The 22,335-nt window shown below is 35.9% G+C and overlaps 1 protein-coding gene across 4 annotated transcripts in view; it reads left to right on the top strand.

The window, feature by feature from the left end:
* The window catches only part of MAP4K3 (mitogen-activated protein kinase kinase kinase kinase 3), a 123,553-nt gene that overhangs the window by 52,737 nt on the left and 48,481 nt on the right, over nucleotides 1–22,335 (top strand). For all 4 annotated transcript variants that reach the window (XM_087823500.1, XM_087823501.1, XM_087823503.1 and 1 more), the window contains 11 exons: nucleotides 943–1,033; nucleotides 3,498–3,562; nucleotides 5,169–5,224; nucleotides 5,807–5,854; nucleotides 7,954–7,996; nucleotides 9,588–9,660; nucleotides 13,276–13,407; nucleotides 13,597–13,659; nucleotides 13,742–13,823; nucleotides 13,928–14,038; nucleotides 16,152–16,230. In XM_087823500.1, coding sequence (XP_087679626.1) covers nucleotides 943–1,033; nucleotides 3,498–3,562; nucleotides 5,169–5,224; nucleotides 5,807–5,854; nucleotides 7,954–7,996; nucleotides 9,588–9,660; nucleotides 13,276–13,407; nucleotides 13,597–13,659; nucleotides 13,742–13,823; nucleotides 13,928–14,038; nucleotides 16,152–16,230 — 843 coding nt within the window. The remainder of the gene's footprint in view (nucleotides 1–942; nucleotides 1,034–3,497; nucleotides 3,563–5,168; nucleotides 5,225–5,806; nucleotides 5,855–7,953; nucleotides 7,997–9,587; nucleotides 9,661–13,275; nucleotides 13,408–13,596; nucleotides 13,660–13,741; nucleotides 13,824–13,927; nucleotides 14,039–16,151; nucleotides 16,231–22,335) is intronic.

Below are 22,335 nucleotides of genomic sequence, written 5' to 3'. Positions count from 1 at the left end.
TGTAAGCACTTCCATTTGTTCTCTTTTTGCATAGTCTCTGGTTCACCATATTTGCATTCACTGGAGTTCTTTTTCTGTCCATGACAAGTGCTCATTCAGGAGCCACAGCATGTGACCCTGCTATAGCATTGCCAGATCTTATTTTGAGGAATTTGGGCAGAGAGGGAGTAGAAGAAGAGAGATTATTTGCTAATAGTCTGACCAGGCTCAACACAGTTGGAACAAGGCATTGGAGTACAGGCTAAGTCTGTGTTTGTGGGCCATCTGGTAACCCAGTACTGCTAGAGTGTAGGCCTCTTGGCCCTACAAAAAGCCTGTGGAGGTACATTTGACACTCTTGGTTCCTGAATTAGGGTTAGTGAGTTATCAGTAAGTGCTGTATAAGCATTTGCTGTTACTGCTATTACTACTATTATGCCTTAGAAATAATCATCAGATAATTCACTAGAATATATACATTACTTTTTCCCTTTTTTCTAAATAGCATTTAATGTAATTTTAGCACATAGAGTTAATTCTTTTTGAAGTTAGGACAGGAACCCTAATATACCTGGAGTGTCAAATGTACTTCCACACTCCACAGGCTCTTTGTAGGGCCAAGAGGCCTACACTCTAGCAGTACTGGTTACCAGGTGGCCCACAAACACGCAATTAATTTTATTCTCATTCTACAGAGGAAGAAATTGGCACAGAGAGGTCATATAACTTGCCCAAATTTACATAGCTTAGTAAGGGACAGAGTTGGAATTTGAATCCAAACAGCCTGGGACCAGAGTTCATGCTTTTTTAGTTACTGTATTTTACTTTCTGTCAAGGAGAGCCTGAAATTGTCATTAAAAGTAATATCAGTAACATTAAGTTTTGAAATAAATGGACATTTTGAAACTTATTTTATCTATTAAATATTCAACATGCTTTTTTTTTTTTTTTTTTTAATTCTAGGAGAAGACTTTGCAGTTGTGCAGCAAGAAATTATTATGATGAAAGACTGTAAACACTCAAATATTGTTGCTTATTTTGGAAGCTATCTCAGGTACACTGTCTCCTTTTTGAAAAGCAGTAATGATTCCAGCACCTAATACATTTAACAAAATAAAGTTAGCTCTAATCCATGTTTTGTGCTTTTTTTCATGCTTTGAAGGTAGGATATTTTCATGTGAATGGAATTTTTATTTATGACCTATTTATGTTAATTCTGTAACTAATATCATAGTCTGCAATTGTCTGCTGTACTCTTGGGAATTCTGGATGTGGTTTCAGTGAGGAAGCTGACAGTAAAAACTTACTTTTATGGTTAGTCTTCCTGTGATAGAATAGAGATCTAAATAGGCCATTCTGTTGCCCCTTTCTTCTAGCCTTGGGTGAATTTAGATAGTCAGGGTTGTTTCTTCCTGTTATGTTTTTATTAGAAACTTGTTTTCTTTTGTGCTTTTAGCCTCAGAATATTGCATCATCTCTTTCCTTCATGTTGTCCAAAGGACTAGGAACTATAACTATTTCACTGACTTCTTATTTTTCTAGGTCTTTGAGTGAATTTAGAAAGACTGAACTTGCCGCCTCTTTTGGTTTGGCAGGACCAGGCCAGGTTCCTCAGGTCATATTCCAGAGGGGATGACCTCAGGCTCCAATCTTGTTTTTCCATTCACTTCTATATGCAACTGAGTTGAATACCATGACCTAGTTTATAAGGTTCCTTCCAAAAGGAGAATTGGAGAATGTTTTCGTATGTATTTAGAAAAACTCTTCAGTTTTGTTTTGATATACTGTAGGATATGTAAGGATGTAACTTCTTGCAGCTCCCATTCTCATGATCCAGGTACAAAACACTTTAACTCTTCAGATGTGGGCACAGCACAAGGAAAAGACTGGGTAATTCTTGCCCTCTCTTCTTTCCAACTTGTAAAAGCCATGGGGACCAATTCTTCTTGATTCTAAACACTCTTGGACAGCTTTGATTTTCCCACCTTCATTAAGGTTAAAGGGTGGGTTTAATGGAGACTTTAGTTCACATAGAGACAGGTACTACCCCCAGGTCAATGACTATTACATGTTTTAAATGGGTTCTTTAACAGCCAATTTAAAATTGTTTTAATGGTGAGTGGTTCAAACAGTAACCTAACACAGTTTCTGCATCAATTTTTATTTTATGGAACAAACCTGTATAGGTAGATACTGTATCAGCACAGTCTCTTAAAATCAGTTAAGTTCATGATGCAAATAATTGATTGCTTTCAGTATATTAAAACCATCACATCAATACAATTTGTTTTTCTGTTACTGGTTCTAACATAATGACCTACCTAGACTCAAATGGGAGAAGTTTTACAAAGTCCCCCAACCCCACCCCCAATGATTTAAAACATATAAAATTCCTTTTGGGGCATTATCCTTTGCACCAAGGGGCTGCCAGTTTGATCCTGGGTCAGAGCACTTGCTCTGGTTGCCGGCTCGATCCCTGGTAGGGGGCATGCAGGAGGCGGCCAATCCATAGCCTGCTCTCACATCGATCTTTCTCTCCCCCTCTCTCTTTTTTGCCTTTCTCTCTTTCTCAAAATCAGTTTTTAAAAAAATCTTTAAAAATATATAAAAACCTATTTTAGTCCCTGGGCTGCACAAAATCAGGCAGCAGGCTAAATTTGGCCCCCTGGCCATAGTTTGCTAACCCTTTCTCTAATTGGTATGTTTATTCTTCCAGTCATTCATTTGTTCAGATATGGCACAAATGTTCATTTGCCAGATATCCTTGTGTGCATTATGAAGGCATTGGTGAGAGGCAGGCGTATTATTAAGGCAGAGTCTTTCTTCTGCATCAGGCTTAGCTTGCTGAGTTCAGAGACTTTCTGTTCCATCTCCACCCTGAGAATAATGCATTTCCTTGTACATTTTGAGATGAAATAATGAATTCTTGAACAAAGGGATGAACAAAGGAATCTATTAAATCTTTGCTAATTATGTCTACTATGACTGACTATATGATTATACTATCTTACAATGTAAGTATGAGAGAGAAATGCTATCTAAAGATAAGTGATAAATTTTAACATTATTTTGGAAAGATCTTTGTTGAATCTAGATATGAGGGTAAAGTTTCCATTTTGTCTATTTTGTTGATGAAAGTGCTATGAAAGTGATTAGAGATGTCCTGCCATTCTGTAATGAATCTTCTACATAATTTTGGTATGAGCCTTCTAATTAGCATTGAACTTTTGTAATAGTGTCATCGGGTAGATGGGTAAACTGGAGGAGGGGAAGTTTTTAACTAAAGGGAAATTTTCTGTCCTTTGGATGAACCTGATGACATCTTTATATCCTACAAATGGTATATTTTAAGGATTAAAATCTTTGGCAATTCATTTACTCATAGAAATTAGTGTTTTTTTCTTAGCACATTATATTTATATGGTTTTTCAAGGTTATAGCATACAACTTTAAAATACTTTTTACCAGAAATAATTTTAATCATGAAAATGTGTTGCATGCTTATTTTCTCTTTGTAGGCGAGATAAACTTTGGATATGCATGGAGTTTTGTGGAGGTGGCTCTTTACAGGATATTTATCATGGTAAGACCAAAGTTATATTTTATAGAGGTTAAATAGAATTTCTTAATATGTAGTTACTGTATTAAAGCATTAATGTTTTGAGGAAAGTATATTTTATCATGTTCGGATACATAAATGTATTTCAGATATATATGGATGAAAGGAGCACTTCCTTTATAAGTTGGAAAATTTACATGCAGTTGAATTATTTGCTAATTCTGTAGAAGGAATATTATATATAGTTAGTTTGAAGTTTCAAACTCATACTTATAGAAGACATGCAGAGGCCTTGATGGCCAATACTAAGCCAAAAGAATATCTGGTCAATGAGTGAGTAGAGTTAAGACAAAAAGAGTCAGTTTTGCTCTCATTTATCCAAGAAGCATCAATTGCGTGTTTGCTGTATTAGATACTAGATTCTGAGGAGTTAAAAATTATTAGAATGTTTTTCATTGGGATTTCAATGGAGATGTATGTAAGACTTTTAAAATAAACAATTTTTTACTGTCTTTTTCTTCCCTTTTCTGTTCTAATTCTGTTAAGGGTTACTGTCACAAACTGCAGAGTAGCCTTATTCTTTGGCTGGAGGTGTGCTTTTTGATAAATGTAAAATAAAATTATGTCTTAACTCATACTATCATTTTTCTGAGAAAATATTTTGGAAAATTTTACTCATTTTTTCATATAGAAGTTGAGCTCATAAACCTAGTTTGGGGCCTCTTGTGTAATTTTAGGGGCTGATTGTAATAAAGCAAATGTTAAAAGACTATTTGGATAAGAGTATTGATTCTGTTTCACTTCACTATATTTTGGGATAAGGTCACTATCCAGCAGAAGATTCCATCATTGGAATTTGATTTTTAGCATAGTCTCTCCCAACTAATGTTATTTCTTTACTCCAAAGTGATGTAATAGTGAAAAAGAGAAAACTATTTAAATGCCTTCCATTGTGGATAGATACTCACAGAGAAATACTTATCAAATATTATGATATGATTAAGCTATACTTATTGATGTGGAAAGGCGTCCATGGTAAGTGATAAGAGCAGGTTTCAGAACTGTGTGTGGAACATGATTCCACTTACGCTTTGGCGTATGACGTGTATATATTTTATTATTAGTTTGAATAAAGAAGAAGCCTTGACTTCCCACATTTCTCTATTGGTTGGGAATTTTTATATGAACTGCATTAATTTTATAGCTATAAAGCTAAAAAATTTAGGGAAAAATACCAGCTTTAAATGAGCCATAATACATGTAACACATCGATTTTTAAAAAGCTTTAATAAAAACTAGCTAAACCTCTCAGCCGTGTTTCCTTTCTTTTAATATTTAAGAAATAATATTGGTCAGTGAGGTATAAAAATAGAATTAATTTCAGAGACTATTTCAGGCTTTTATTCATTCTATAAACATTTATTGCACAACTTTTCGGTGCACTTTTCTGTATCCTAGGGAAACAACAATGAGCCAATCAGATTATTTAAAATCCTGCCCTCATGAACCTTACATTTTAGAATTGTTTATTAAACAGTTAACCCTATTGCTTAGCGGGAACTTATAAAATGTTGCTTTTGAAAAACATGCTTTGCCTAATTTTATTAATATTAATTTTCTTCTCTAACAGTAACAGGACCTCTGTCAGAACTGCAAATTGCATATGTTAGCAGAGAAACACTACAGGTAAGTCCAATTAAAAGTAATAGTCTTTATTAAAGTGAATGTTTAATTATTGTGCATCACCTGTTAAGTAAAGTAGGATTAAATATTCTAGTATGGTAAACTCTTGAATATTAATACATTTTTTAATTCTTTGTGTAATAAATCCAAATTACATTGGCATGTAAGTGCTTTATAGCCTCAGTGTGATAATATGAACTCCTAAAACTTAAGTGCTATGAATTTGTTAGTATGTTTTCATATTGATACCAAAGAAAGGCTTGAAAATTAAGCATTTTTATGGTAATTGGAACTCATTCTGATACTAATTGCACATGCTTTTTAAGTTATTTCAGACTATTCAGAGTTTAGTGAAAATTATTTGCCTTAGGAAAATTTGTGGTTCCAACTCAACTTTGTTTCATTTTCTTGATTCTTTTGTTTATTAGTACAAATCAGTAAAACATGTTACCACAAGACTTTCTGTAATGAGTAAATGAAAAATGGAGAATACTACTCAATTGATCATTTTAAATCCCAAAGGGACCTCTATAGTAAAATCTTGTTAATTTTTGTTGTTTTTTTGTTTTTCTTTTTAAACTCTAGGGACTATACTACCTTCACAGTAAAGGAAAAATGCACAGAGATATAAAGGTACATATACATTATTTGCTTAGCCTATTGGCCCTCTCTTCATTTTTAAATACTCTGATCAAACTGTGGACCAAAATTGTCTGGATTGTTCTATTGGATGAATTTATTCTCTGAAATATATTACTATAATAAAATTGAGTAATGCTTTTAAGAGTTTTATTACTTTTTTATATCAACTTTATTGAGATACAATTTATATACTATAAAATTCACCCTTTTGAAATGCAGTTGTGGGTTACTGTGCAGTCTTCTATATTTCCCCCTCTATTTGGGGCTGGAAGGGGTTTCCTAGTATTTTTCCTCCTAAGGTTGTAATTACATGATTGATCACACCCAGGACTAAAGAGGCTGCTTGCTTTTGCTTGTTCATTTAAAAGTTGCAGAAAAGGCAAAAATAACTAAATAAGCCTGTAGTACCTTTGGGAGACAGTATTTCTGCCTCCTTCAAAAGTTTGAGCTCATCAAAGATAAAGTAGTTGTTATCATCTTTGAACTTAGGTCAAGAAGCAAAAGTAGCTAAAATGCTGCTAGATCTTTGTAATGGAAAACACTCGGTTTTTTTCTTTGTATATAGGAAAAAACCAGCCCTTCCTTATTGTGCCTTTACTGTGAGTCTCCTTTACTACTCACACAGAACACTTCTCTTCTCACACGTCCAGTCACCAAGCATGTAGAAATTTTTCCCCACAAAAAGCAGTTCTCTGTGACATCAGCTAGATGTCCTACAATTTAACTTAGTTTTGATACTATCTACCTGGAGATAGCATCAGATCCCACAGGTTAAAGGCCTCAGTCCCACAGACTGCCCCCCCCCCCCCCCCCCGGTTACCCCCAACACACACTTCATATGCCAGTCCCAGGCTCAGGTTATGTGAACTTCTGACCAATCAGCTATAGATCAGAGGTTCCAAAGACCCCGTCCTTGGGTTTTGTCGTTTTGCTAAAGTAGCTCACAGAACTCAGGGAAATGGTTACTATTTAACAGTTTATTAAAGGATATGATAAAGGATACAGGCGAACATCCACATGGAGGAGATGCATAGGGCAAGGTATGTGGGAAGAGGCACAGAGCTTCCATGCCTCTCCAGGGCACAACACTCTTTCAGCACCTCCACGTGTTCACCAACCCAGAAGCTCGCCAAACCCTGTACTATTGAGATCTTATGGAGGCTTCCTCACGTAGGCATGAACAATCATTAACTTCATTTTAGCACTTCTCCCTTCTTCAGGGAATGAGGGAGAGGCTGAAAATTCCAAGCTTGCAATCATGGCTTGGTCTTTCGGTAACCAGCCCTCATCTAGGAGCCATCAAGGGGCTCACCTAGAGTTGCTTCGTTAGAAGACATGCCTATCACCCAGGAAATTACACAAAGGTTTCAGGAGTACTGTGTCAAGAACTGGGATAAAAGACCAAATATTAGAACAGAAGATGCTCCTAGTGCTTTTATCACCTAGGAAATTATAAGGGTTTCAGGAGCTCTGTGCCAGCAACTGGAGGCACAGACCAATATGTGTTTTTTATTATCTCACAGTCATGTAGACAGGTGACATTTTAATTCTGTGGACTTGTGGCTAATTGTTTGTATTCTGAATGGTCCTAAACTCTGGACAGACATATTAAGGATAGACAACTTCATACTAAGCAGTAAGGTTCAGTCTTACACACCAGTACTGCAGTGTTCAGCTAATGAATTGGAGATTTGTTTATATTTTTTAACAGGATATAGCAATCAAGTGTAAAATATAATTACAAGGAATTGAAAGTGCCAGTATAAGGTAACATTTTAGTGCAGTGACAGTGTTTGATCAGTAAGTAAATAATATTTAGATGAAAACTAATATATCACTTTCATAGTAACATTCATACTATGTTAATAGCAGCTTTGCAAGGCAGAACATTTTATAAGCATAGTCAAATTGCTTAAAAAGTAGACAGTAAATTTTTTTGTGATTATGATTTAACATTTTAATTGGGCATACTTTAAATTTTAGGTATTTCCAGGTCTAAGGCTGCCACTTGTGATTATTTTAATAAATACATATACTATATGTGCTGATAAAATGTTTCCTACTTTAACTAAAATGTTCTCATTTTGAAGGGAGCTAACATTCTGTTAACGGATAATGGTCATGTGAAATTGGGTAAGTAAATTAAAATTTTGTCATGCAAATTTATTCCAAAGCTAGTAAATTTATATTTTTCTCTGTAGGACTATATTTCCCCTCCCTTAGCAGCATCTATGTATTTTTAGGTGATCTCATTGTGGGGTACCTGTTTTCTCTTTTCTTAAATGGGAATTGAGTCTGCCCTCATATATGACAGATTTGTTGTAAAGATACAGTGAAATAATATCCGTTGGAAATTCTTTCACTTCTAACTCTAGGAATGTGATTACTAGTAAGAAATCTATACAAAATTACCTTGTAACCAAAAAACAAGGTAAACAAAAGCCAAAAAAATCAGTGATGCCAAAAATCCTACATTCTTTACATAAGCTTTTAAAATAAAATACACTATAACTTGCATAAGAATTTAATTTAGGTGCTTTAACCTTTTTTTTTCTTTTTTATTGAATTTACTAGGATGACATTGGTTAAAATTATACGGGTTTCTATAAAACAGCATCTGTATGTTGTATCATGTATTCATAGATACTTTGGCTTTTATTTTTTATTTTGTAACTTTTGGTTGTCAAGTTATGATTAAAATAGAATTCAAAACCTTAATAATTTAAAAGTTTAAGACAGGAAACATGTACAAAGTCATTGTAAACAATTATGTCTGTTAGATATTAAATAAAGTATGTAATGACAAATAGGAAACATTTATTTTGAACTGTATATTACTATAAGAAATAAAAATACAAAAAATATATTTATGTTAGAAATGAATAAAACTATATCCTGCAGTAGGACTAATCAGATTTTAAAGTATGTATCTAATTAACACAATAAAATTTTCCTAAGCCACCTCTAAATATGGGAAAGGCAGTTATCTTACTATTTATGACTTAATAAACAGTTCCTATCAGCAATTTAATGTTTTGTGTTAATACTGTGTGCCTTACAAAAAGATATATATAAATTACCTTAGTTGATAAGGATTTAGAAATCATTAAAAAACTAGAAAATGTTAGAATTCTACATTCTATATAGCAACAAATCCTACATAAAAATAAATTTCCTGGGAGTGATTGGTATTTTAGTAGAATGTATTATATTAAGGTAAGATTTTTGGGCATGTTCCTTTTGAATATCTTTTCAAGCTAATAGGTTTACCAGTAGATTTATTGGATTATTTGATGTCAGTTCTCATGGGTGTGACAGGAAGCAAATAGGAATAGGTCCCTACTTTAGGTCCCTTCCAGTGATGTTCCTTGAATTTTAGGTCCTGGGAATTTGAAATTATATTATTAAGTCTGGCAGGTTAGTCTCTCAGCTGTCTCTTCCTCATCAAAATTATTTGATCTTGACTTTCGTTGTTATTTGATTCATATGGGAGTATATGGGAATCTATCTGGCTATGACATACACTGACTACTTTGTGATATTTTAATGCTACTCCATTAAAGTTAAAAATGTTAATGTGATGTTTGAGAATTTCTCCTATTTCTATAATATTAGTTTAATGAAAATAATTAAAGATAGTTTACTGAAAATAATAATTCTTCTCATGTTGCCTTAAATATTACTTTCAGTTTTCTTTTCTAAATTTTTCTCATTTTTTTAATAGCTGATTTTGGAGTATCTGCACAGATTACAGCTACAATTGCCAAACGGAAGTCTTTCATTGGTACACCATATTGGTAATTGTATTTTAATTTTTTGAGGGTTTTTTTTTCATTGTTAGATACAGCATATATTAAAAAAAAAATAGACTGAATAATCAAAAACTTCAGGATGAAAACATTAAGAAGGTCATCAACAGGTTAAGTAATTTAGGCATCTATATTTGTGGCTGGGTTACATGGCCAAAGAATATTCTACCATGTTAATTTTCATTAAGTGGAAAAGACTTTAAAGATTGATATGTCTTCGGGGAACCTTTTCTAGCTCTGCTGGAAAAAACCCAGTCCTTGCTTTTATATGTGTCATGTATTTTCACGGATGTTTTTATATGTCTGTCTTCACTCCCATTTCCAGTCTATATTTTGACTAATCGTTCAACATTGAATTATTCACAGTGCCCCTTTGTTCAAGACTTTCTGACACATCTTGCTTGCACACAAGATCAAATACATATTTCTTGGTATGTGGAGTCTTCCAGTGTGACCTCTACCTGCCTCATTAATCTTAAATGCTACTAGTTGCCTTCACAGATCCCTCTTGCCATATTTGTCTCCTAGGTATTCTTCAACCATTCTGTAAAAATTATGCATTAATTTACTCAGTAAGTATTTTTGACCACTTACTATGTGCTAGAGAAGCTATTAGTCATTGTGAATATAGTGGTGGTCGACAGGTGTAGACTTTTTTTGTTCACACCATTACTTTGAAGTAACTGCACACCGGAATTCTTAACATTCCTTCAGCCTGCGTGCCAGCCCTCCCCTGATGCCCTCCTAGTCAGTTCATCAGCAGTGGGATGGCACTAATATGGGTGACTCATTCATATTTAAGAAATTATATATATATACCATTTTTGTATCAATTTGTCTTTCTACCCAAATGGATATATATTTTAAAAGTTAAGCAGTGCTAAAGGACTTGTAAAAGCTCATCTAGTTGTGTCTTCTGCCATCTCTAGGATTATCTGTTGTTTATAGACTGTTATGATAGGTGAAGATTTTAGCTCTCTTCGTTCATCATCCAATCTTATTCTTGCAGTGTACTTCCTGAGTCAGTTGTTACACTATTGTTACATTTGCTACCTTGAAAATTTTTTTCCTGTGTTGAATAATACATTTTTAATTTGCTTAGTTTTTTAAGACTTCTATACCTTTTCACATTTTGCAGTCTATAACATGCCTCTATACAATTTTCCACATCATAAAACTTGTCAAATTATTTGTCAGTCCTGGTTTTTGTTTGTTTTTTGCTTTGTTATAGCTTGCTTTTTTCTTATAATAATCTTTTTGGAGTCGCCTTCCCTCCTGTTACAATCTGAATTGTTTATTCCCTAGGTCTTTTTGCATAGCTTCTCCCTGGGAATTTTTCATCTTCAGCTTGGGGATTCATTTCCTGGAATCCAAGTCTTCTTCCTCTTTCATGAATTACTCCCTCACATGTGTTTTAGTAGCTTCTCGAGACATTTGAGGAATAAAATTTTTGAGACTCTGCATGTCTGGCTTCACACTTGATTCATAATATGGGTGAATACAGAACTCTGGATTGGAAGTTTTGAAGTACTACCCTAGAGTCTTCTTTCTTTGATGCTGATGAAGTGTGATGCCACAGTGATGCATGGTCTTTGAATATGACCCCTCCCCCCAGAATAATTTCTAGTGGTCTGATATTCCATGGTGATGTACCTCAGAATGATTTTGGTTTTTTGTCATCTTTTATTTGTACGTTTCAGTCAAGAGATTCACGTCTTTCAGTTCTAAGAAATATTCTTGTATTATTTCTTTGATAATTTCTTTTCTATACTTCTTCCTGCTCTCTCTTTCTGGATCTCATTAGCTATACCTTAGGCCACTTGGATTAATCCATTAGCTGACTTAAATTTTCTAACACTTAAAAAATATTTTTTGTTCTACCTTCTATAAGATTTTCTCAACTTTAAGCCTCATGCTTTCATGTGGAGGCCTTCCTGAGATGATTTGTAATCCTTATCTTTTGGTTCATATTGAAGAGCAAGACACTAAAAACTGATTCATAGCTCTGTGTGCATGGAGGTACCATGTAAACTGGTGTTTCCTGAGAACTAAGCAAGTGCAGGAAGCTGGGGAACTCATTGTTCTAGACACAGACTTCTGCTGCCCCCAACCCCTGCTCTTCTTTGTTTCTGGTATCTTTGGGTCTGAAGCCTCTCTTTCCATTTCTCTTGGTTTTATCCAGTTGGAATGGGGAAGGAGCAACTGCCGAGCCCTAAGGGACTAGAGGAGGAATCTGGGAGATTAACTCTTCAATATTTATTTATTTATTTTTAATTGTTTTATTGATTTCAGAGAGAGGAAGGGAGAGAGAGAGATAGAAACATCAATGATAAGTCATTAATTGGCTGCCTTTTGCATGCTCCCTACTGGGGTTCGAGCCCAAAACCCAGGCATGTGCCCTGACCAGGAATCGAACCGCGATCTCCTGAATCATAGGTCGATGCTCAACTGCCGAGTCACGCCAGCCAGGCATAACTTCATTATTTAGACTCCACACTTTCTAATACACGTTTCCAGCCCCAACCTCAACCCTACTTTTATAAGTTTGTAACCCTAATTTGTCAGCCTTTCTGGAATTCTTAGGGGTTAAGAACCAGCTAGCTATAATGTAGCCCTCAATAAAGTAATAACTGACATACTTTAATGTTCACTTTTCTTACAGTAATTTGAATATTCATAGAGCTACTTTAAGATTAACAAGATTTTAAGACCAAGTGTTTGAAAGTTAGTGGAGTTTTTTGTTGTTGTGTTTTGGTAACTTCACTGACTTACTTGACTTTACTGAAATCATACCAGGAAGACGGATATGCATATGTAAGGTTACTTATTTAAATCACTTTTTTGATATGTAAGAGTTGAGGCGTTTATCTCAATTATTTTTGAAACTGTTGTTTAGGATTTGAAAATTAATGTAACTTAAGTCAGTCAGATACAAATTTAAATTCAAATACAAATTTAAATCAGTCAAATACAAATTTATACAGGTATAATTAGAATCAGACTATAAGAAAGTTAAAAGAAAAAAAAATAATACTGAGTTTAGGTAACTTTTCTATGGATAAATACATTTTTAAAAACCACTCTTTTTTATATCTTCTCCATCATTATAATAATACTGGGGGGAAAAGCCAATTAAGTAAATATGAGTTAAGTGCTAAATGAATATTTTTGGTGCCCCAATAAATAGTTTTGGTCAAGTGAAAACAGTCAGAGACCAGATTGTAGTTTATTGATGTATGGAGGTAAAGCTAAAAATTATAGAATATTTATTGTAAGATGTTATCTCTCTAGAATTTTGCTTTGCAGAGAAAGGGAGATTGGGGTAAGGACAGATTTGGGATATGTTGTTCTGTCACAATTGTAAATTTTTACAAATCTTAATAGTAAGTAGTAGTATAACAAAGTAACAAATCACCAGTAGAGGCTTGTAAGATGATGGGATCTTAGCAGAAATGGGCCTTTTAAGTACTACATACTTACTTTTCAGATATCAAGGCCTAAATAGATCTCAGCTTAGATAGTGATAGTTCCATGTGCCTCTGGTAGAAATATGAAGAAAAACACAATAAACAAGAGCTTTTCTTTTCTGGAATATTTCCTTAGGATGGCTCCAGAAGTCGCAGCCGTTGAGAGGAAAGGCGGGTACAATCAGCTCTGTGATCTCTGGGCAGTGGGGATCACTGCCATAGAACTTGCTGAGCTTCAGCCTCCTATGTTTGACTTACACCCAATGAGGTCAGTGTATCACAGTTGAAGAATCCTATGTTTTAATTAAGAGGTTCCCCACCCCAGTACTATTTATTATGTCATAAATAGCATGCTTAGTCTTGCTTTACCTTATTTGGGAATAGTAATAGAATTTGCATTGTATATTAATATGAAATCTTAAAATGCTATATAATCATTTGTTGTTGATTTTTCCAGAGCATTATTTCTAATGACAAAAAGCAATTTTCAGCCTCCTAAACTAAAAGATAAAATGAAGTGGTGAGTATCTTTGTGTTACTTACTTTTATAGTCATGAGGAAAAAAATAATTGAAATTTAAGTCTATTTAAAAAATTTTTTAGGTCAAATAGTTTCCATCATTTTGTGAAAATGGCACTTACCAAAAATCCAAAAAAAAGACCTACAGCTGAAAAGTTATTACAGGTATTACTTTTTCCCTGAACTATATCTTTTTCCCCCAAAAGCTAAAATGTCATTCAATCAGATTTCTAGTAAGTGTTCTGTACTATATTATTTTATTTTTATAGCATCCATTTGTTACACAACCTTTGACACGGTCGTTGGCAATCGAGCTATTGGATAAAGTGAATAATCCTGATCATTCCACTTACCATGATTTTGATGATGATGATCCTGAGGTAGGAACTATTTTTACTAGCAAGTATATATAACAAATATGTATAGATGTATGTACATTTCAAAATCAGTTTTTTAAAATTCTGGATCTGATTTCAATAAAGCTGATTTAAATTTAAAAACTATTTCCCAGCCGGGCGTGGCTCAGCGGTTGAACATCGACCTAGGATCCAGGAGATCGGGGTTCGATTCCCCGTCAGGGCACATGCCCGGGTTGAGGGCTGCAGCAGATCAATGACTCTCTTATCATTGATGTTTCTAGCTTGCTCTCTCCCTCTCCCTTCCTCTCTCTGAAATCAATAAAGATATATTTAAAAAAATAAAAAATAAAATAAATTTAAAAACTATTGAGGAAACAACGAACTCTTACTTTGTCTCTCCTAGGGAAGTCATAAGCTGGACTTTTCTTATTGGCTATAGATGGCTGTTGTCTGAAAATGGCAAAGGCAGAATCGTCTAATCTGCCTGTCGAAGTTACTGTAGTTATTTTAAAGTAGTCATTGTAGGTGAAGTTGCCAAATAAATCGTTCACTGTGAAAGAGAATGCAGATGGAAGCACATAAACAAGATGTTAGCATATACTTAAAATTCTATTTTGTTTTCTTCTCAAAAATAATGTTTATACAATAGGGTTGCCTTTTTGGTGACTAAAACACTAACTGTCCACTATGGAAATGTTTGAAAATGAGACAGTGTAGTTATTAGAATGAAATAACTATGGGAGCATTGATATTAATGGAAGCCCCGCTTCTTTTGGCATATTTAACATTCCTAATTCAGCTAATGGTGGCACCAAAGAGAAACTCACTACATGTGACATGGCAGAATTCTGTTATTGGTCTGTAGCTGAGGTGAATAACCTTAACTTGACTCGCTTTGTGGAAGGTACTTAAAATGGTGTAAATTTTGCTCTGGCCAATATGGCTAAGTTGGTTGAGCATCATCACATGTTCCAAAGGGTCGCTGGTTCGATTCCCAGTCAGGGCACGTGCCCGGTTGTGGTCAATCCCTGGTCATACAAAAGGCAACTGATCTATGTTTTCCTCTCATATCCATATTTTTTGCTCTCTTTCTCTCTCCCCCCCCTTGCCCTTCCTCTCTAAAATCAATTTTTTTAAAAAATGGTATAAATTTCATTGATGATGCTGTAAGAATGGCAGTTCTCAGTGGTCAGAAAAGTGTTTGCAGATTATCTTAAATCAGGAAGAACCTTTCTTTTCTTTTTTTTAAAATCCTAACTTGAGGATATTTTTTCTATTGATTTTGTTTTTTTAGACAATGGAAAGGAAGGAGGGATGGGGAGAGAGAAATACTGATTGGTTACTTCCCACACACACCCCAACTGGGACCAGGGATTGAACCTGCAACCCAAGTATATGCCCTTGACCAGGAATCAAACCTGGGACCCTTCAGTCCACAGGCCAATGCTCTAACCACTGAGCAACACCGACCAGGGCAGGAAGAACCTTTTTATCAATTCGCCATTGTTCCAGCTTGCCCAACTCTTTATACAACTGTGATTAACTAAGCTATCTGTCCTTTTGTTAAAGGTCTGGAAAGGAGTTTGGAAACATAAAATTTTAAAAATGTAACCTATATTGCCCTGGCTGGTTTGGTTCAGTGGTTACAGCATCAGCCCTTGGACTAACGGGTCTCAGGTTCAATTCTGGTCAAGGGCACATACCTCGGTTGCAGGCTCGAAAAAACATAAAGGGAGAAGATTGTGTTTACTAAGTAATAGGACCATGAATCGTTAACGCATTTAGCATTATTGCATTTCATTTATCTCATCCTTTTTGAAATAAGAAATTGAAGCACATTTTTTAATGACAGTTTCTCTCCTCTGAACAGGAAAAGCTAGCTGCAGCTATTGGATAGCTATTGAATTATTGAAATCTTAAATTTTGAATTTATTTATATTCAACTCAGAGGACATTTCCTGGGAACCTGCCCTGTGTAAAATATATCCCTAATCTTGAGAAGCCCCCAGTGAGAACCAAATAAATAGTTCCAATTTAAAGTGAACTGTTTCTTTTATATTTGAGTAATTTGGTGGACCAGACTGTCACTTCTTAATTATCTAATGCCACATGTCATTGATTTGTTCTTTCCTAGCCTCTTGTTGCTGTGCCACATAGAATTCCCTCAACAAGTAGAAACGTGAGAGAAGAAAAAACACGCTCGGAGATAAACTGTAAGTATGTACTATACACAGTTCATAATTTAACATTAACAAATAAGATCTCAAGTTGCTTTGTTACAGTACTTTTGCTTCATTTTCTTCCAAGTAGTTCTTTTTATTAAATCCTTTTAAAGGTAGGGTTTAGTTAAGGCAATAAGAATTTTATTTTCCTTGTTCCTGAGGAGTTTTTGGTGGCAGGAGGGGTGTGTATTTATGTTGTTATTGTTTGGGAAGAGGAATAAAATTCCTAGACTAGGCAGAGAAAAAATCAAGGCAGTGCTTCTTAAATTTTTATGTGTGTATAAGTCACCCAGAGAGCTTATTAAAATACAGGTTCTGATTCAGCAGATCTGGGGTAGGACCTGAGGTTCTTTACTTCTAACAGGCTCCCAGGTTATGCAGATGCTTTTGGTGCAAGGGTCATGCTTTGAGTGTCAAGGAGAAGTGGAGGTCTGCAAACTGGCTTAACATCTGAGTAACCTGAGAACCTTTAACAGTGGATTCTCCAGCCCTACTTTTCCAGATCCTGATTCAGTAGGTCTTGGGTCAACCCAGGATTCTACAATTTTATTTTATTTTATTTATTTATTTATTATTAAATTTACTGTTATTGTTGAAAGTATTACAAATGTCTCCTTTTCCCCCCATTGAGCCCCTCCACCCTGTACCCCTCCCCCAGTCCTTCACCCCACTATTGTCTATATCCATGAGTTATGCATATGTGCATATAAGTTCTTATGCTAATCTCTCCCCACCCAGACACCCTCCCTCGCCTTCCCTCTGAGATTCATCAGTCTGTTCCATGCTTCTATGTCTCTGGATCGATTTTGTTCATCTTTTTATTTTGTTCGTTAGAGTCCACATGTGAGTAAGATCATGTGACACTTGTCTTTCTCAGACTGGCTTATTTCCCTCAGCATAATACTCTTCAGTTCCCACCATGCTGTCTTAAAGGGTAAGGGATCCTTCGTTTTTACAGCTGCATAGTATTCCATTGTGTAAATGTCCAAGAAGATGCTTGATATGATTTCAGTCTTTTTGAACTTGCAGAGACTTGTTTTGTGCCCTAACATGTGGTCTGTCTTTGAGAATGTCCCATGTGCACTTGAGGAGAATGCCTATTCTGCAGCTTTGGAGTGGAATGTTCTATAAATGTCAGTTAAATCCAGCTGATCTAGCTTGTCATTTAGAGTCACTGTTTCCCTGTTGATTTTTTGTATGGAAGATCCATCCAGTAAACTCAATGGGTTGTTGACTTTATTGCTGTCGATCTCTCCTTTAAAGTCCTCCAGAAGTTTTGGGTTTTTTTTTCCCAACCTGTGTGAGTCTTGTTCTGAAGTGGGTCTCTTGTAGACAGCATATATTTGGGTCTTGTTTTCTTATTCATTCAGCTACCCTATGTCTTTTGATTAGGACATTTAATCCATTTATATTTAAGGTTATTATTGATAGGTACTTATCAATTGCCTTTATGCCTATGTTTCTCATTCTCTCTATTTCAACTTCTTATTACAGCAGTCCCTTTAACGTTTCTTGCAGTGCTAGTTTGGTGGTGATAAATTCCTTTAGCCTTTTTTGGTCTGGAAAGCTCTTTATTTCACCGTCTATTTTGAATGATAATCTTGCTGGATAGAGTAGTGTTGGTTTCAGATCCTTGTTTTGTATTACCTTGAATACTTCGTGCCATTCCCTTCTGGACTGTAGAGTTTCTGATGAGAAATCAGCTGACAGACTTATGAGAGCTCCTTTGTAGGTAACACTTGCTTTTCTCTTGCTGCCTTTATGATTCTCTCTTTGTCTTGAATTTTTGGCATTTTAATTATGATGTGTCTGGGCATGGGCCTCTTTGGGTTCTTCTTGCTTGGCTCTCCGTGCCTCCTGAACTTGTGTGACTTTTTCCTTGACCAGGTCAGGTAAGTCTTCTGCCTTTATTTCTTCAAACAGGTTCTCTAACCCTTGCTTACTTTCGACCTCCTTTGGCACTCCTATAATGCAAATATTGTTATGTTTCATGTTGTCCCACAGCTCCCTTAGGCTGTTTTCCTGTTTTTTTAATTGTTTTTTCTTTTTGGTTCTCTGAGTGATTTTTTTTCTACCCTGTCTTCTAATTCACTGATCCGATCCTCAGCTTCCACTAATCTACTGTTCATTCCTTCTGATGTGTTTTTTTTTTAATTTTATGTCATTCTTAATTTCCTTCATAGTTTCTATATCTTTTTTCATGCTGTTGAGCATCTTTATGATCAGTATTCTGAACTCTATATCTGATAGATTGCTTATCTCCATTTCATTGAGACTTTTCTTGTTCTTTCATTTAGGGCTTGCTTTTTTGTCTCCCCATTTTGGCTGCTTGTTTGGATTTGTTTCTATGTATTAGGTAGATCTTCTAGGACTCCCAGTCTTTTGGATGGTGTCTGGTGCCTGCCAATGTCAGACGCTGTTTGTTACTGGCCTTGAGTATCCTGTTTGAAGTTTTCCACACTCCACAGCTTCTGGTTTCTTCTTCTGGGGCTGGATATGTTTGGACAGGACCAAGATGCGCACCAAGGTCTGCTTTTCCAAGCCCTGGGTCCAGAAGCAAATCAGGCAAAGACTCAAAGCACCCAGAAGCTGATTGTTACTCAGTCTCTTAATAAGCCTCTGGCTGTAGAAACTCCATGGGATGGGGCCAGAGGTTTTCCAGCAGGGTAGGGCAGTTGCTTCCCCCTCAGGCAAAAGCTGCTTGGAAGGTAAATGTCCAGCTTAGAAAGATGTCCTCTACAGTATGAGGGAATGACTCAGCACTGGGGTCCAGATGGGTGCCCTTTGAGATCTATTCCCCTAACCAGCCCACCTGGATTCTCCTCACACAGCTCTAGTCCACTCTGCCTCTGCTACTGGAGCCCAGGGTGAGTGGCTGCATGCAAAACTTTGTGCATTGGTCCTTTAAGAGGGGCCTGCAGTTCCAGCCGCCTCTCCCTGGCAGACAGAAACCCTGCTGCTTTTCACTGCCAGATGTTATGTGGGCACCTTTCTCAGTTCTGGTGCTCTGGGCTGGGGAGCCCAGCCTGGGGTTCAGGCCCCAGAGTCCTCAGTGGGAACCCCCACAGCTTAGATCTCCCTCTGGACCTTCAGCTGCTGCCTTGGGAGCCCAGGCAGCCCTCTCACCTCTGCACTTCTTCCCAGTCTCCATGCGGTCTCCACATTTCCTCCTTGGTGATGAGGGTGCTCCCCAGCTCGTCTTCAGTTGCAGTTGATTATTCAGGATGGTTTTTCTGTATTTTAGTTATAATTCCAGTTTGGTCCTGAGACAGTGCAGTGTAGCTTCCACTCAGTCTGCCACCATCTCAGAATCTCTCTCCAGCATTCTGCCTTTTAAAATAGCTCTTCATGTAATTCTTACTAAGGTAATGGCTCCCTGACACAGACCGTACATTCACATGGGGTCCAGTAGCATCAACTAGCAATGATAAACTGCCAGCAGGAATCTATAATAATAGTACCTTGACTTTCTTCTTCTTGGAAGCACTAATTCCCGGTGACTTAGAATGCTAACTTAGTGCAGTCAGGCTCATGATAACACTTCTCTGTGAGCTGAAGATTTGTCCTTAGGGATCTGAAATCCAAAATGACCTTAAGGAAATTAGGTAATGTGGCAACTTAACATAGCTACGTTTAAGAAACTATTTCCAATTTTTGGCTAGGTTAGTAATGATAGTAATAAACTTGATACTTTAATTAAGATGAATCCATTTCTTTATCTTAAAAGCTAAGTGAGGTATGTAGAGGCAGGCATTATTATCATTTAATAAACAAAAAAGAAATACAGAGATGAATAATTTGCCTGTAGGATGGAGCCATGCACTAAGTTAACACAAGTCCTGGATCTCTCAACTTCCAGCCCAGTGGTCTTTTGCAAATACTGCTGCATTTCAGAACAGTTGTGTAGCCTTCAAACTGGAAGTTCTTTTTGAACCTTGCTTTGAAATGTAGCTGGACCATGCACTGTATATTAAGTTCTTAGGCAAAGTTTTCTGCTGGTGCTACCTGGAAATGCTCTTAAAAGGAAGAAACTCTTGAAAGAAAGCACAATGCATTGTGCAAAAAGCCCAGGACTGGGATTTGGTACTTTGTCAATGGTTAGTTTGTGTGACCATATAAAATTACCTTCAAGTTCCTCTGAAGTCACATGATTTAAATTTGCTAATTTCCCCCCAAAAGTATTTTTTCTGAAAATGATAACATTAGTACATGATTATTTCCCATTATTTTTTATATACAAAAAGTAATTACATGATTTTTTGTTATTTCTTTAATAATACAAAAGGTGATTGAGGTCTTTGTAGTTGATTTAGAAAACTTTGTATTGAGTACTATTGAAAATCTAACTTGAAGTACTTTTTATCTTGTCTAATTCTATTTAAAAAATATATTTTCAGGCCATTTTTGCAAAGTGCAGTTTTTTCTGGATCATTCTTTACCAATTTATATCAGTGATTTCTCAGCTCCTAACTACATAGCATGATATGCTATTTGAAACTAGATACCTATACCCCAGTTTTTCTGAAATTCTGATACTGCCCTCCTTGCTGGGAATGGGCGTACATGATGGACATCTGCCCTTTCCTGCTTGCCATAAGAAAGTTTCCCTGTGTCTCTAGTATGTTGGGTTGCAAGAGGATGAAAACCATTGTAGGTTTGATATTTGAAGCTTTTAAATTTTATGCAGTATATATTTTTTTAATATATCTTTATTGATTTCAGAGAGAGGGAGAGAGAGAGATAGAAATATCAATGATGAGAGAGAGTCATTGATCGGCTGCCTCCTGCATGCCCCCTACTGGGGATTGAGCCTACAACTGGGCATGTGCCCTGATTGGGAATCAAACTGCAGTCTTCTGGATCCTAGGTCGATGCTCAACCACTGAGCCACACCTGGCCGGGCTAATATATTTTCTTAGAATGTTTTATGATTTCATGTGAGATAATATATAGAGTACTCAGTAATACTATTTACTATAAAGACAGGCTTTGGGAAAAAATTCATTTTAATAATTGTATAGAGTATTTGTTCCTCTTGAAAGTGTTTCCTATTTATAATTACATGGTGCCTCTCCATGCAACCAAGGATTTTTCATTAAACTAAATAGTGTTTAAGCACCGTACCTATGTAAAAACTGACTCATTTGTCGAAAGGTGTTACCTTTTCCCTCTTAGGAAGTTACCTTCTACCTTTAGTTAAATGTGATAAGCAAAGACTTGCTTTAAGAAGAAATAATTCTGGGGCTCTTGTCTGCCATAGTAGGATCAATTTTGACCCATCATGACTGATGAAGGATCAGCAAGAGATAATGTTAGAGCTGTCTCAAAGAGGCAAAAAAGGAGTTTTCATCTGGGTATTAAAAGATAAATTTATGGTGTGTGGCTTGCTTGACATACATTTAGGGAGATGGTAGAGGAAACAGAGGTCAAGACGAATAGACAGTGACAGATAAGTAAGAGTTTTTGACATCCTTAAGAATATCATAAACAGCACTGCAGCCTGGGATGATTAACCAACAATTACTTGAACAATAGTTGGAAGATCCTGTGGCAGAAGCATGCCATAATTTTAGGGAATTTGAAGAAAACAAAAGAGTGATCCCAGTGTAAGACATGAAGAATGAATCTCCATAGGGACTTTGCTGTACCGGCCCCCTTTCCTCCATGCATTCCCATGGAGTACAGGGGTATTGACTACAAGGCAGATGGGTGCACAAACTGTCCTCATGTAACTTTATTAAAGATTTAATTTTGCTATTTGAGGACAAGTGTAGATGAGAGGTATTCACTAGACCTCTACAAGGTGATGTATATAGTGGTTATAAAACCTTGCCAAAAGTTATTTTGTAATCTTTGATATGTGATCATATGTGAACAGGTAAGAAGAATTTATTATTGAAGAGTATACTTTAAGTGCTAAAAATTGATATCTAGTCTATAACAGCGATAAAGCATGCACACACTCACGCACAGCGGGAGGTCTTATAGGGCTTTGTTTCTCAACCTTTTCTACTTTACTAAATATTTGAGTCTCCTGGTCTTTTTTAATTGGTATTAACACTCACAGGTAATCATACACTAAGCTAAAATCAAAAC

Source organism: Miniopterus natalensis, chromosome 13, assembly GCF_054644295.1.
Source record: "Miniopterus natalensis isolate mMinNat1 chromosome 13, mMinNat1.hap1, whole genome shotgun sequence".
NCBI lineage: Eukaryota > Metazoa > Chordata > Mammalia > Chiroptera > Miniopteridae > Miniopterus > Miniopterus natalensis.
This window is presented reverse-complemented; position numbering and strand designations above follow the sequence as displayed.